Source organism: Salmo trutta, chromosome 4, assembly GCF_901001165.1.
Source record: "Salmo trutta chromosome 4, fSalTru1.1, whole genome shotgun sequence".
NCBI lineage: Eukaryota > Metazoa > Chordata > Actinopteri > Salmoniformes > Salmonidae > Salmo > Salmo trutta.
Window position 1 is genome coordinate 16,830,402 of NC_042960.1, and position 13,387 is coordinate 16,843,788.

Below are 13,387 nucleotides of genomic sequence, written 5' to 3' on the forward strand. Positions count from 1 at the left end.
AGTCTAAATATTCCTGTTACATTGCACAACCTTCAATGTTATGTCATAATTACGTAAAATTCTGGGAAATTAGTTCGCAATGAGCCAGGTGGCCCAAACTGTTGCATATACCCTGACTCTGCGTGCAATGAACGGAAGAGAAGTGACACAATTTCACCTGGTTAATATTGCCTGCTAACCTGGATTTCTTTTAGCTAAATATGCAGGTTTAAAATATATACTTCTGTGTATTGATTTTAAGAGAGGCATTGATGTTTATGGTTAGGTACAGTCGTGCAACGATTGTGCTTTTTTCGCAAATGTGCTTTTGTTAAATCATCCCCCGTTTGGCGAAGTTGGCTGTCTTTGTTAGGAAGAAATAGTATTCCAACAGTTCGCAACGAGCCAGGCGGCCCAAACTGCTGCATATACCCTGACTCTGTTGCAGAGGTGACACATTTTCCCTAATTAAAAGAAATTCATGTTAGCAGGCAATATTAACTAAATATGCAGGTTTAAAAATATATACTTGTGTATTGATTTTAAGAAAGACATTGATGTTTATGGTTAGGTACAAGTTGGAGCAACCTTTTTCGTGAATGCGCACCGCATCGATTATATGCAACGCAGGACAGTCTAGATAAACTAGTAATATCATCAACCATGTGTAGTTAACTAGTGATTATGATTGATTGATTGATTGTTTTTTATAAGATAAGTTTAATGCTAGCTAGCAACTTACCTTGGCTTCTTACTGCATTCGCGTAACAGGCAGGCTCCTCGTGGAATGCAATGTAAAGCAGGTGGTTAGAGTGTTGGACTAGTTAACCCTAAGGTTGCAAGATTGAATCCCCAAGCTGACAAGGTAAAAATCTGTCGTTCTGCCCCTGAACAAGGCAGTTAACCCACCGTTCCTAGGCCGTCATTGAAAATAAGAATGTGTTCTTAACTGACTTTCCTAGTTAAAAAATATGTATAATTTTTTTATTTTTTATCGGCAAATCGGTGGCCAAAAATACCGATTACTGATTGTTATGAAAACTTGAAATCGGCCCTAATTAATCGGCCATTCCGATTAATCGGTCGACCTCTACTTTCCACACCTGGATTGTGCAACATTTGCCCATTATTCTTTTCAAAATTCTTCAAGCTCTGTCAAATTGGTTGTTGATCATTGCTAGACAACCATTTTAAGGTCTTGTCATAGATTTTCAAGTAGATTTAAATCAAAACTGTAACTCGGCCACTCAGGAATATTCACTGTCTTCTTGGTAAGCAACTCAAGTGTAGATTTGGCCTTGTGTTTTAGCTTATTGTCCTGCTGAAAGGTGAATTCATCTCCCAGTGTCTCGTGGAAAGCAGACTGAACCAGGTTTTCCTCTAGGATTTTGCCTTTGCTTAGCTCCATTCCGTTTCTTTTTTATCCTGAAAAACTCCCTAGTCCTTAATGATTACAAGCATACCCATAACATTAAAATATGGAGAGTGGTACTTAGTAATGTGTTGTATTGGATGTTCCCCAAACATAACACTTTGTGTTCACTACTGACGAAGGCTCAGCCAATCGTTTACAATACATAACAGCAGAATGCAGCGCAGCACGCTACTGAAGAAAGAGGAGACAACCAACTTACTACTTACAGCGTCAGCGCGCCTCTGGAAAGTCAGCTTGTCAGTTACAGCAGCGCGTCCCCTGAACGATAACGAAGAGGTAACTTTAGGTGAGAAGCCTGACCACGGAGACCGGGGTGAAAAGGTGATGAAGCGTACTTCATGAGCTGTAACCGAAAAACGACTGGCTTTTGGAAAGTTTGAGGTGAGGGAGAAAGTGTGGTGAACAACTATTAGCACTGTTAAGTATCTTGCTAGCTGGACCCGTTAGCTAGCTAGAGAAATGTTGGGCAACATTAGCCAATTTATGTTGAGCAACATTAGCCAACTTATCTGATAAATAATTGAGTTGATGGTGTGAAAATGAGCTTGCTAATAAAGTCAGACAGCTAACATCGTGTGAGCTAACATTAGTAACCTAACCAATTCGCTATAGTATTAACTGGTATACGACTCCTTGCCGTTGTGCCGAAAATCTCCCCCCTGCCAGAATTCTCCCCACCCTTTTAATTTCCTTAATTTTGTGGCTAGAGTCAAATACTGTCTGTGGCACACATCAGAGTCAAATACTTTCAATAGAACAAACTTCACGTCAGGATAGGCAACCGAAATGAATAATTAATGTATGTGTGTTATATTAAACATAGAGGTATGGGCGACATGGGCCGCCACCCAGGGCGGCATCAAGAGGTGACCCCGAGTGCGGGCGCTGAAGGTGGTGGTGGTGGGGGGGGGGGGGGGGGGGGGTCTCCCAGGGTGCCATACAAGCTAGAACCGCCACATACACTTGAAACAAATTGTCAAACCGAAAACTGCCACCAAGATCAGTGAAATGTAGGCTAAACTGACAACGGAGTGAGGAGCAGAAATCTCAACTAGCAAGCAAGTCGCAGCAAGCAAGTCGCAGCAATGAAGAATTCATCCCCCTTCGCTTTCTTCATTGCTGCGACTTGCTTGCTGCGACTTGCTTGCTAGTTGAGATTTCTGCTTTTCACTCGATTTTCGACACACTGTTCCTCAAGTTATAACGCGTTAGTTTCTTACTGGACCCTGGCAATCTGTGTGAAATGTTAACTAGTTAACTAACTAACGAACTAACCACTATATGTTAACTAAGGTTTTCCCTCTACATTATGTGGTTAATTTTCAGAATGAGAGAATTAGGTGAGAATGGGCCATTACTTGTTAAACAAGTGGATACAGGGTTCAAGTGTAGCTGGAGCTGGGCCTGGCATAAACTGGATGCCACTATAGATGTGGAAGGAACACCACACCCTTATCCTCTTTCTCACTTTTGCTGGCACATTGTAGAACAGATGGCCACAGGCAGAAAGTGTACAATGTAATAATGTGCAGTGTAGCCCAAAGATATTGTTTTTGTTGTGTTGAATTTGACAGTAACATGTGTGAGTGAGGGGGATTCTACTTTTTTTTACTCAGTGAATTTTATTTTTGCACACATGTAGCCTTGTGAATTTGATTGATGTCTATAGTATCCACTATAATAGAGCAAAAATAGAATGCCTGTTTATTTCATTCTACTTTAAGATGAGTTTTTTCCCCCAAGTGCAACATTTATGTGTGTGGTCACAAGCGTTCTATTATAAAGGCTGTCATGGCTAACTGGAATATTAATGTGTTGTTTTTTTCTCAAGACTTTAGTGTCATTTGCAGTAAAGTCTAGGTAATAGAGGTCGACCGATTATGATTTTTCAACACCGATGCCGATTATTGGGGCCCAAAAACCGATACCGATTAATCGGCCAATTTAATTAAAAAAAGTATATTTATTTATTTGTAATAAAGACAATTACAACAATACTGAATGAACACTTATTTTAACTTAATATAATACATCAATAAAATCAATTTAGCCTCAAATAAATAATTAAACATGTTCAATTTGGTTTAAATAATGCAAAAACAAAGTGTTGGAGAAGAAAGTAAAAGTGCAATATGTGCCATGTAAAAAAGCTAACGTTTAAGTTCCTTGCTCAGAACATGAGAACATATGAAAGCTGGTGGTTCCTTTTAACATGAGTCTTCAATATTCCCAGGTAAGATGTTTTAGGTTGTAGTTATTATAGGAATTATAGGACTATTTCTCTCTATACGATTTGTATTTCATATACCTTTGACTATTGGATGTTCTTATAGGCACTTTAGTATTGCCAGTGTAACAGTATAGCTTCCGTCCCTCTCCTCGCTCCTACCTGGGCTTGAACCAGGAACACATCGACAACAGCCACCCTCGAAGCAGCGTTACCCATGTAGAGCAAGGGAAACAACTACTCCAAGTCTCAGAGCGAGTGACGTTTGAAACGCTATTAGCGCGCACTCGGCTAACTAGCTAGCCATTTCACATTGGTTACACCATCCTAATCTCGGGAGTTGATAGGCTTGAAGTCATAAACAGCGCAATGCATTGCGAAGAGCTGCTGGCAAAACGCACGAAAGTGCTATTTTGAATTAATGCTTACGAGCATGCTGCTGCCTACCACTGCTCAGTCAGACTGCTGTATCAAATCATAGACTTAATTATAACATAATAACACACAGAAACACGAGCCTTAGGTCATTAATATGGTCGAATCCGGAAACTATCATCTCGAAAACAAAACGTTATTCCTGTTACATTGCACAACCCTCAATGTTATGTCATAATTACGTAAAATTCTGGCAAATTAGTTCACAACGAGCCAGGCGGCCCAAACTGTTGCATATACCCTGACTGCGTGCAATGAACGCAAAATGACACAATTTCACCTGGTTAATATTGCCTGCTAACCTGGATTTCTTTTAGCTAAATATGCAGGTTTAAAAATATATACGTCTGTGTATTGATTTTAAGAAAGGCATTGATGTTTATGGTTAGGTACAGTCGTGCAACGATTGTGCTTTTTTTGCAAATGCGCTTTTGTTAAATCATCCCCGTTTGGGGAAGACGGCTGTCTTTGTTAGGAAGAAATAGTCTTCACAGTTAGCAACGAGCCAGGTGGCCCAAACTGCTGCATATACCCTGACTCTGTTTGCAAGAGAAGTGACACATTTTCCCTAGTTAAAAGAAATTCATGCTAGCAGGCAATATTAACTAAATATGCAGGTTTAAAAATATACACTTGTGTATTGATTTTAAGAAAGGCATTGATGTTTATGGTTGGAGCAACGTGTACCTAAGCGATTATATGCAACACAGGACAGGCTAGATAAACTAGTAATATCATCAACCATGTGTAGTTAACTAGTGATTATGATTGATTGATTGTTTTTTATAAGATAAGTTTAACCCCTGTGCGGATACGGGACGGTCATCCAGCGAAAAATCCTATCGCCATTAGCATAACAAAATGTAATACTTTTTTTTCTCAGTTTTTTTCTTCAAATTATATCGTTTTATAGATACACCTCTCCTGAATCGACCCACGTTGTCCGATTTCTAAAAGGCTTTACAGTAAAAGCAAAACATTAGATTATGTTAGAGGAGTATATCGTAAAAGTAGCCACATAGCCATTTTCCGACCAACCACATGCATCACAAATAACCAAAAAACAGCTAAATGCAGCACTAACCTTTTACAAACTTCATCAGATGACACACCTAGGACATCATGTTACACAATGCATGCATTCTTTTGTTCGATAAAGTTCATATTTATATATAAAAACAGCATTTTACATCGGCACGTAACGTTGACTAACTATTTTCCCTCAAATGCATCCGGTGAAACAGTGCTACAATTTACTCAATTACTATTCGAAAACATTTTTAAAATGTAATATTGTCATTCTAAGATTTATAGATGAATATCTCTTGAAAGCACCTGTAATACCAGATTTAAAAATAACCTTACTGGGTAATCACACTGCGATAAAAGGGGATGCGAAAATTACCTAGTAAATACAGGTCTGCGCCATCTTGGAACAATCGCATATCACATCTAGTCTTGTATACTATTGTCAATAATCCCTTACCTTTGGTTATCTTCATCAGAAAGCACTTCCAGGAATCCCAGGTCCACAACAAATGTATTTTCGTTCGAAAAAGTTCATCCTTTATGTTCCATTAGCTTGTTGTTGTTAGCTCGTCTGAAGGCTGATCCAAATGCTCCGTCGGGCGCGGGACAGCTATTTTGACAAAAAAGCATTTTTTTTCCCATTTAGGTTCGTTCAAACATGTCAAACGTTATATAACATAAATCTTCAGGGCCTGTTTCAACAAGAGAACCAATAAGATTCGAGGGGGACGATTGTATTGTGTTTCAAAACGTTTCGAAAGGGGAGGGTAGACAGGGCCGCCGGCGTCATAATGGTGATGGCCCTCCTCATGTGACCAATTTCAACAGCGTCTCATTCATTCAGTTTCCACAGTAGAAGGCTCAAATCACTTTGTAAAGACTGGGGACATCTAGTGGAAGCAATAGGAAGTGCTCAATGAACCATAGCTCACGGTGTGATAAATAGGCAAAGATGTGAAGTTGAGTCCACAATTCAGAATTCCACATCCTGTTACGATCGGTCTCAGGGTTTTGACTGCCATGTGAGTTCTGTTATACTCACAGACACCATTCAAACAGTTTTAGAAACTTTAGGGTGTTTTCTATCCACAAATATTAATTATATGCATATCCTAGCTTCTGAGATTGAGTAGTAGGCCGTTTAAAATGGGCACGATTTTTTTTCAAAAATCGCTGTGGCGCCCCCTATCCTAGGGGAATGCCAAGAGGTTAATGCTAGCTAGCAACTTACCTTGGCTTCTTATGCATTCGCGTAACCTCGTGGAGTGCAATGTAAAGCAGGTGGTTAGAGCGTTGGACTAGTTAACCGTAAGGTTGCAAGATTGAATCCCTGAGCTGACAAGGTAAAAATCTGTCATTCTGCCCCTGAACAAGGCAGTTAACCCAACGTTCATAGGCCATCATTGAAAATAAGAATGTGTTCTTAACTGACTTGCCGAGTTAAATAAAGGTGCAAAAAAATACAAATAAAAAAATCTGCCAAATCGGCGGGCAAAAATACCGATTTCCGATTGTTATGAAAACTTGAAATCGGCCCTAATTAATCGGCCATTCCGATTAATCGGTTGACCTCTACTAGGTAACAAATAACATTGGATTGCTTTCTTTACATTTTTTAGCTGGGTGTTAGGTTCACATTAACCACTTTTTATTTTACACACAGAGACTGATCATGTAGATCATATTTTTTGTTGTTTATTTAGTTAAAACCTGCATTTCCCCCTAGCAGGGATTTTTTTGCGTGTTTCAATGCAACAAAAACAAAGTGTCACCTTTTTGGGACCTCACCAGTTTGCATCCCTTCTTTGTGGTTGAATCTGTGTTTGAAGTTCTCTTTTCGACTGAGGGATAATTGTATGTGTGGGATACAGAGATGAGGTAGTCATTCAAAAATCATGTTAAACACTATTATTGCACACAACGAAAATCCATGCAACTTATTTTATGACTTGTTAAGGACATTATTAAGGGCTAAGGGCTACATACTGGGCCACGATCAGTATGCAAATGTTGTGGAACGTTGCAGACAGAAATGCCATAGCATCACAGGAAGCTGCTGAGGGGAGGACGGCTCATAATAATGGCTGGAATGCGGTGAATGGAATGGTATCAAACACATTAAAACCATGTATTTGATGTGTTCGACACCATTCCATTAATTCCTTTCCAGCCATTACTATGAGCCCGTCCTCCCCAATTAAGGTATCACTGGCCGACTGTGTCATAGATAGAGATGCCTTGATTCATGATTCAGTCGAACAACTCAGTCAATTCTATTTCATTTCCATCTACTCTGATAAAATCCAAAACTGATTAGTAAAATGTCTATTGCATATTGTAGCCCTATGCAGTGCCAATGTTACACAACTCTTATATATCTAACTTCCAGAGTCTGACTCTGTATGTTTGTTCATTACATTTAGATTTTTTGTATCAGGCAAAACACCAAAACCCTAAAATCACTACTGACAACCATTGCACGGCTTGGTAAAACTGCACTAGGCCCATTGCCAACCCAAACTATGGTATGAGGGAGAAAAAATTATACTTTGTTTGGTTTGTTATTTCCTCCTCCAGTCAGGAGGAAGGAAAAGGAGTTGCTCTGTAAAGATAAGGGCCTCGGTTTCCTTCCATTTTTGGTCATCAGGGAGTGAGTGGAAAATATTTGCAAACGACCCCGAAGAGAGGCACACTGATATTCTCTCATTCTGTTATTTAGTCTACCCAAGGAGAGCACCACACGACTCTGAAGGTATGTGTCCAAATCTTATCTTTCATGCATTATTTTGATTGTCCCATGTTATGCTTGTTAGGTTTTGAGGGCCTTTTATAACCGTGAATTGTAGGCCTATAGTTTGAGTCATTAATAGTATAACTTCATTAAAACAGATGTAGGCTACTTACACTTGAGTCTAGGAACATACCACACTGAAAATATCTATGTAGTAGATGCGTCAACTTTCAGAATAATACCTGTGAGAAGGGGCAGTAGTTGTGTAGTTAAACATTGCCTGGACATTTTGTGATGAAAGACCCCTAAATGTTGTAAACATACAGTCAAATTGTGTCTGTGTAAGTTTAAGATTATTGTTTGCGATTTATAACCTCACAATGTAATTTACTCTCAATTGCATTTTGTTTCTCAGATCTGTCCCATCTCCTCTCAATCCCTCATTCATTGGTCACCAGAACACACAAGGGAGCCATTGCTGAGAAAATGCAGTGCCAGAGAGAGAAGATATTCATATTGATCCTCTTTGCTGCGCTCTCTCACAGGGTAAGAGTTTTGACCAAACACATTTTTGTTTTGTAAGATTGAATTGATTGTTGTGGGAAAAGTATCCAATTGTCATACTTGAGTAAAAGTATAGATACACAACCGTTCAAAAGTTTGGGGTCACTTGGAAATGTCCTTGTTTTCCATGAAAACATACATGAAATTAGTTGCACAATGAATGGGAAATATAGTCAAGATGTTGACAAGGTTATAAATAATGATTTTTAATTGAAATAATAATTGTGTCCTTCAAACTTTGCTTTCGTCAAAGAATCCTCCGTTTGCAGCAATTATAGCCTTGCAGACCTTCGGCATTCTAGTTGTCAATTTGTTGAGATAATCTGAAGAGATTTCACCTCATGCTTCCTGAAGGACCTCCCACAAGTTGGATTGGCTTGATGGGAACTTCTTACGTACCATACGGTCAAGCTGCTCCCACAATAGTTCAATAGGGTTGAGATCCGGTGATTGTGCTGGCCACTCCATTATAGACAGAATACCAGCTGACTGCTTCTTCCCTAAATAGTTCTTGCATAGTTTGGAGCTGTGCTTTGGGTCGTTGTCCTGTTGTAGGAGGAAATTGGCTCCAATTAAGTGCCGTCCACAGGGTATGGCATGGCGTTGCAAAATAGAGTGATAACCTTCCTTCTTCAAGATCCCTTTTACCCTGTACAAATCTCACACTTTACCACCACCAAAGCACCCCCAGACAGATGACAGATGGTGTCAAGTACTTCTCCAGCATCTTTTCATTTTTTTCTGCGTCTCGCGAATGTTTTTCTTTGTGATCCGAACACCTCAAACTTAGATTTGTCTGTCCATAACACTTTTTTCCAATCTTCGTCTGTCCAATGTCTGTGTTCTTTTGCTAGTCTTTTCTTTTTATTGGCCAGTCTGAGATATGGCTTTGTCTTTGCAACTTTGCCTAGAAGGCCAGCATCCCGGTGTCGCCACTTCACTGTTGACGTTGAGACTGGTGTTTTGCGGGTACTATTTAATGAAGCTGCCAGTTGAGAACTTGTGAGGCATCTGTTTCTCGAACTAGACTAGTAATGTACTTGTCCTCTTGCTCAGTTGTGCACCAGGGCCTCCCACTCTGCTTTCTATTCTGGTTAGAGACGGTTTGCTCTGTTCTGTGAAGGGAGCGTTGTATGAGATCTTCCGTTTCTTGGCAATTTCTCGCATGGAATAGCCTTCATTTCTCAGAACAAGAATAGACTGATGAGTTTCAGTAGAAAGTTATTTGTTTCTGGCCATTTTGAGCCTGTAATTGAACCCACAAATGCTGATGCTCCAGATACTCAACTAGTCTAAAGAAGGCCAGTTTTATTGCGTCTTTATTCAGCATATACCAGTTTTCAGCTGTGCAAAAATTATTGCAAAACGGTTTTCTAATGATCAATTAGCCTTTGAAAATGATAAACTTTGATTAGCTAACACAATGTGCCATTGGAACACAGGAGTGATGGTTGCTGATAATGGGCCTCGGTACCCTATGTAGATTTTCCATTAAATATCAGCCGTTTCCAGCTACAATAGTAAATTACAACATTATCAATGTCTACACTGTATTTCTGATCAATTTTATGTTTCTTTTAATGGACAAAAAATGAGCTTTTGTTTTACAAACAAGGACATTTCTAAGTGACCCCAAACGTTTCAATGGTAGTGTATCGTAATAGAAAGTTTGTCAAGTAAAAGTAAAAGTCACCCAGTAAAATACAACTTGAGTAAAAGTCTAAAAGTATTTGGTTTTAAATATACTTAAGTATCAAAAGTAAAAGTATTTGCTAAAATATACCTAAGTATCAAAAGTTGAAGTAAAAGTATAAATAATAAAAAAATATTTATATTAAGCAAAACAGACAGCACCATTTTCTTGTGTTTAAAATGTACGTATAGCCAGGGGCATACTCCATCACTCAGACATTATTTGCAAAAGATGCATTTGTGTTTAGTGAATATGCCTGACCATAGGCAGTAGGGATGACCACATGTTCTCTTGATAAGTGCGTCAATTTCACAATTTTCCTGTCCTGCTAAGCATTCAAACTGTACTTTTGTTTGTCAGGGAAAATGTGTGGAGTAAAAAGTACAATATTTTCTATAGGAATGTAGTGAAGTAGAAGTAAAAGTTGTCAAAAATATAAATAGTAAAGTAAATTATAGATACCCCCCAAAACTACTTAAGTAGTATGTTAAAGTATTTTTACTTAAGTACTTTACACCACTGATTGAACCAGCCATACTGTAATTAAAGACTTCTGGGCCGGTTTCCCAGATCCAGAGTGAGCCTATTCCTGGACTCTCCATTGAGCATGTTTTTTAGTCAAGGACTAGCCTTTCTCTGGGAAACTGGCCTTGATGTACTTAATTTGGCAAATGCTTGAATTAGAACTTGGCAAATTAGAATTGTATTGTCATAAAATGTTGAGTGCCTACACATTGTTACACTGTGATACTACCTGTATTAAAAAGGATAACAATTCTCTTTACTATTACAGGTGACTCAGGCAAAAGTAATGGACATGGTTCCTAATGCCGTGGATGACCAGTACACTCACTGTCGGGTGCAGATGCTGAAGAAGGTTGTGGACGGGGGTCTGCTGGAAGAAGAACTGAAAGGCAGTATTGAGTATAGTTCTGCCTGGCGGGAAAAGCAGTGTCCGAAGTTAATACCGGGAGGTGTCAAGGAACACACGGCTGCATTGGTGGCTTATGGACATGGGGGAGAGAAGTTCAGAAAGATTTTCAACAATGCAGTGGAGACTCAGGGTGGGAATGTCACTGTCTATAACAGAGAGTTCCGGTTCAAATCCCTCCACTTCCTTCTAATGGATGCCATGAGGCTTCTGAAGACAGAGAAGTGCCAAACTGTGTTTCGTGGCTCAAACCAAGAGTATGAGGCACAAGTAGGGTCAGAAGTGCGGTTTGGGAGGTTTACCTCAACCAGGGCCAAACGTTCCGAATCGGAGGAAGAAACTTCAAACAATAGGATCCTTTTCAACATCACTTCCTGCACTGTAGTCAACATGGATGAGTACAGTTGCTTCCCAGAAAGCATTGATCAGCTGATATCCCCAGCAGAGGTGTTTAGGGTGGCTGAGGTAAAGAATGTAAGAAATGAAGATCATGAGTACAGAGAGATCGTTTTGACAAGTTCAAGGACTCACAGCATTGACAGCATCCGCGACTGTTACCTCTTCCCCAGGTGAGGCCAGGTTATGTAAGCGAAAAGATATGACAACATTAGACTACCAAATAGGTGTAGACGACACAAGAGTCAAGTGGTTTTAAAATGTCTACCTTATTCTTTGGAGAATGAACATCTGTCTTTGTTTGTCTCACCAGATCTCCTACAAGTACGAGTCGTCCATCAATCACCCCCAAAGGCTCCTCTACTCAATGGCTTGGCAGTAGCCTCTCTGTTCTTGTGGTTGTATCTCTCTCTATCTCCCTGATCACCAGGACTGATCATATCTGATAAACTAAAGTGTTGAATGCTAATAGATGCGGTAATGAAGTCAATGGAACGCAGACCGTGGAGGATAGAAGGACGCACATTCAACCAATCTGTTCTAACAATATAGATGTTTGTTAAATCGTCATTTTTTATGTATTGTAACATGCCCAGAATGTGGTTACTAAAGTCTGATTTGGATATATTTGTCTGTTTTCGCGGAATAACATTTAGAAATAGTCCCTTTTCAGGTTTAGAAGAAGTGACTGCTAAAGGCTAACTCCCATTCATATAGACTGGTAGCATAGCTAGCATAGAGAAATCGATGGTTGTAGTCAAAGTCGGTTTTAACTGTAATGTAGTTTCTTGGTGATGATGACATCAACATGTATTCGGGTTGACATCCGTACTAGCATTAGACTCTGATTTTTACCTCAACATAGTGTGAAACACACATAAACAATAGCCTAAGTGTGGGCTAATTTTGCTGGTGGCCATTGAGGAGATTCTGGATCTTTCCCCCATGACAACTTTTACCCCATGCGTTTCCATGGCATTTCCATTGTTTTGGTCGCCTTCCATTGACCTCTTGACTGCATCTATTGAAAAGGACAAACACACACACACACACACACACACACACACACACACACACACACACACACACACACACACACACACACACACACACACACACACACACACACACACACACACACAATTGCATGTATGTAATATCAGTGCATGCAGACACATAGATATTCATCAAATGTGACAAAGCGCTAACCCGCCAAATCCCTCTTAGCATAATGATATTCTCTTGAAAAATGTATTCCTTTGCAATTAATTTTTTTTGTAAAAAAAAGATCATGGTCAATAGATAATATTAGATAAGACGTTTTAAACAATATGGTATGCATTTAGCAAATATTTTGGTTTCACAACAATTGACTGTGAGTGGTGTCCAGTTTTCATAGATGTAATTGAATTTTCCTCTTGTTTTGTTATCGAATAAAGAAACAAGTTGAACATTTTTGAGTGTTGGATAGGACACCTTTGGTATATATGCATTGAGATGGGGTGGGAAGGAGTGATTGATTTATTAAATGTATTAGATAATTAAAAGTAGTAATTTTCTCTAGCTGTAGACAACTTTACATACATTGGGGTGATAAGCATGTACATTGAATTAATGATGTAAGGCTCATAACCTGACAGTCCAGACAAACAGTATGACCTTGTATTATTTAGGTTGTGTAATATGTGTGAGGGGAAATGACTGTCATACCTATGAGGGATGTGGACAGAGAGTGCCCTTTCTCCAAGCTCAAGCCATGCTCAAAATCACCTGTAGCACTAGCCTTTAGGTCTTAGTTACAAGGTGTTTGCACTGACTCAATCACAGCTGAAGCCACACATGTTTTGGTTAATATTTCATCCTTATCCTGGAACGTGCATGTTGTGCAGGCTTTTGTTCCAGCCCAGCACCAGCTCACTGGATACAACCGATCATAAAGCCCTTGATTAGTTGAATCAGATGTTTAA

The 13,387-nt window shown here is 39.4% G+C and overlaps 1 protein-coding gene across 3 annotated transcripts; it reads left to right on the forward strand.

The window, feature by feature from the left end:
- Positions 1-1,606: 1,606 nt before the first annotated feature.
- Positions 1,607-12,451, forward strand: LOC115191929 (T-cell ecto-ADP-ribosyltransferase 2). 3 transcript variants are annotated; one of them, XM_029749963.1, is made up of 5 exons: positions 1,607-1,795; positions 7,825-7,857; positions 8,252-8,382; positions 10,887-11,593; positions 11,734-12,451. In XM_029749963.1, the coding sequence occupies exons 3-5, from the start codon at positions 8,323-8,325 to the stop codon at positions 11,864-11,866; spliced, it is 900 nt and encodes a 299-aa protein (XP_029605823.1). In that variant the 5' UTR covers positions 1,607-1,795; positions 7,825-7,857; positions 8,252-8,322; the 3' UTR covers positions 11,867-12,451. The 3 variants fall into 3 exon arrangements, with proteins under 3 accessions (XP_029605823.1, XP_029605824.1, XP_029605822.1); XM_029749964.1 differs by lacking the exon at positions 7,825-7,857; XM_029749962.1 differs by lacking the exon at positions 1,607-1,795 and having other exon boundaries at positions 7,318-7,857.
- The last annotated feature ends 936 nt before the right edge of the window (positions 12,452-13,387 follow it).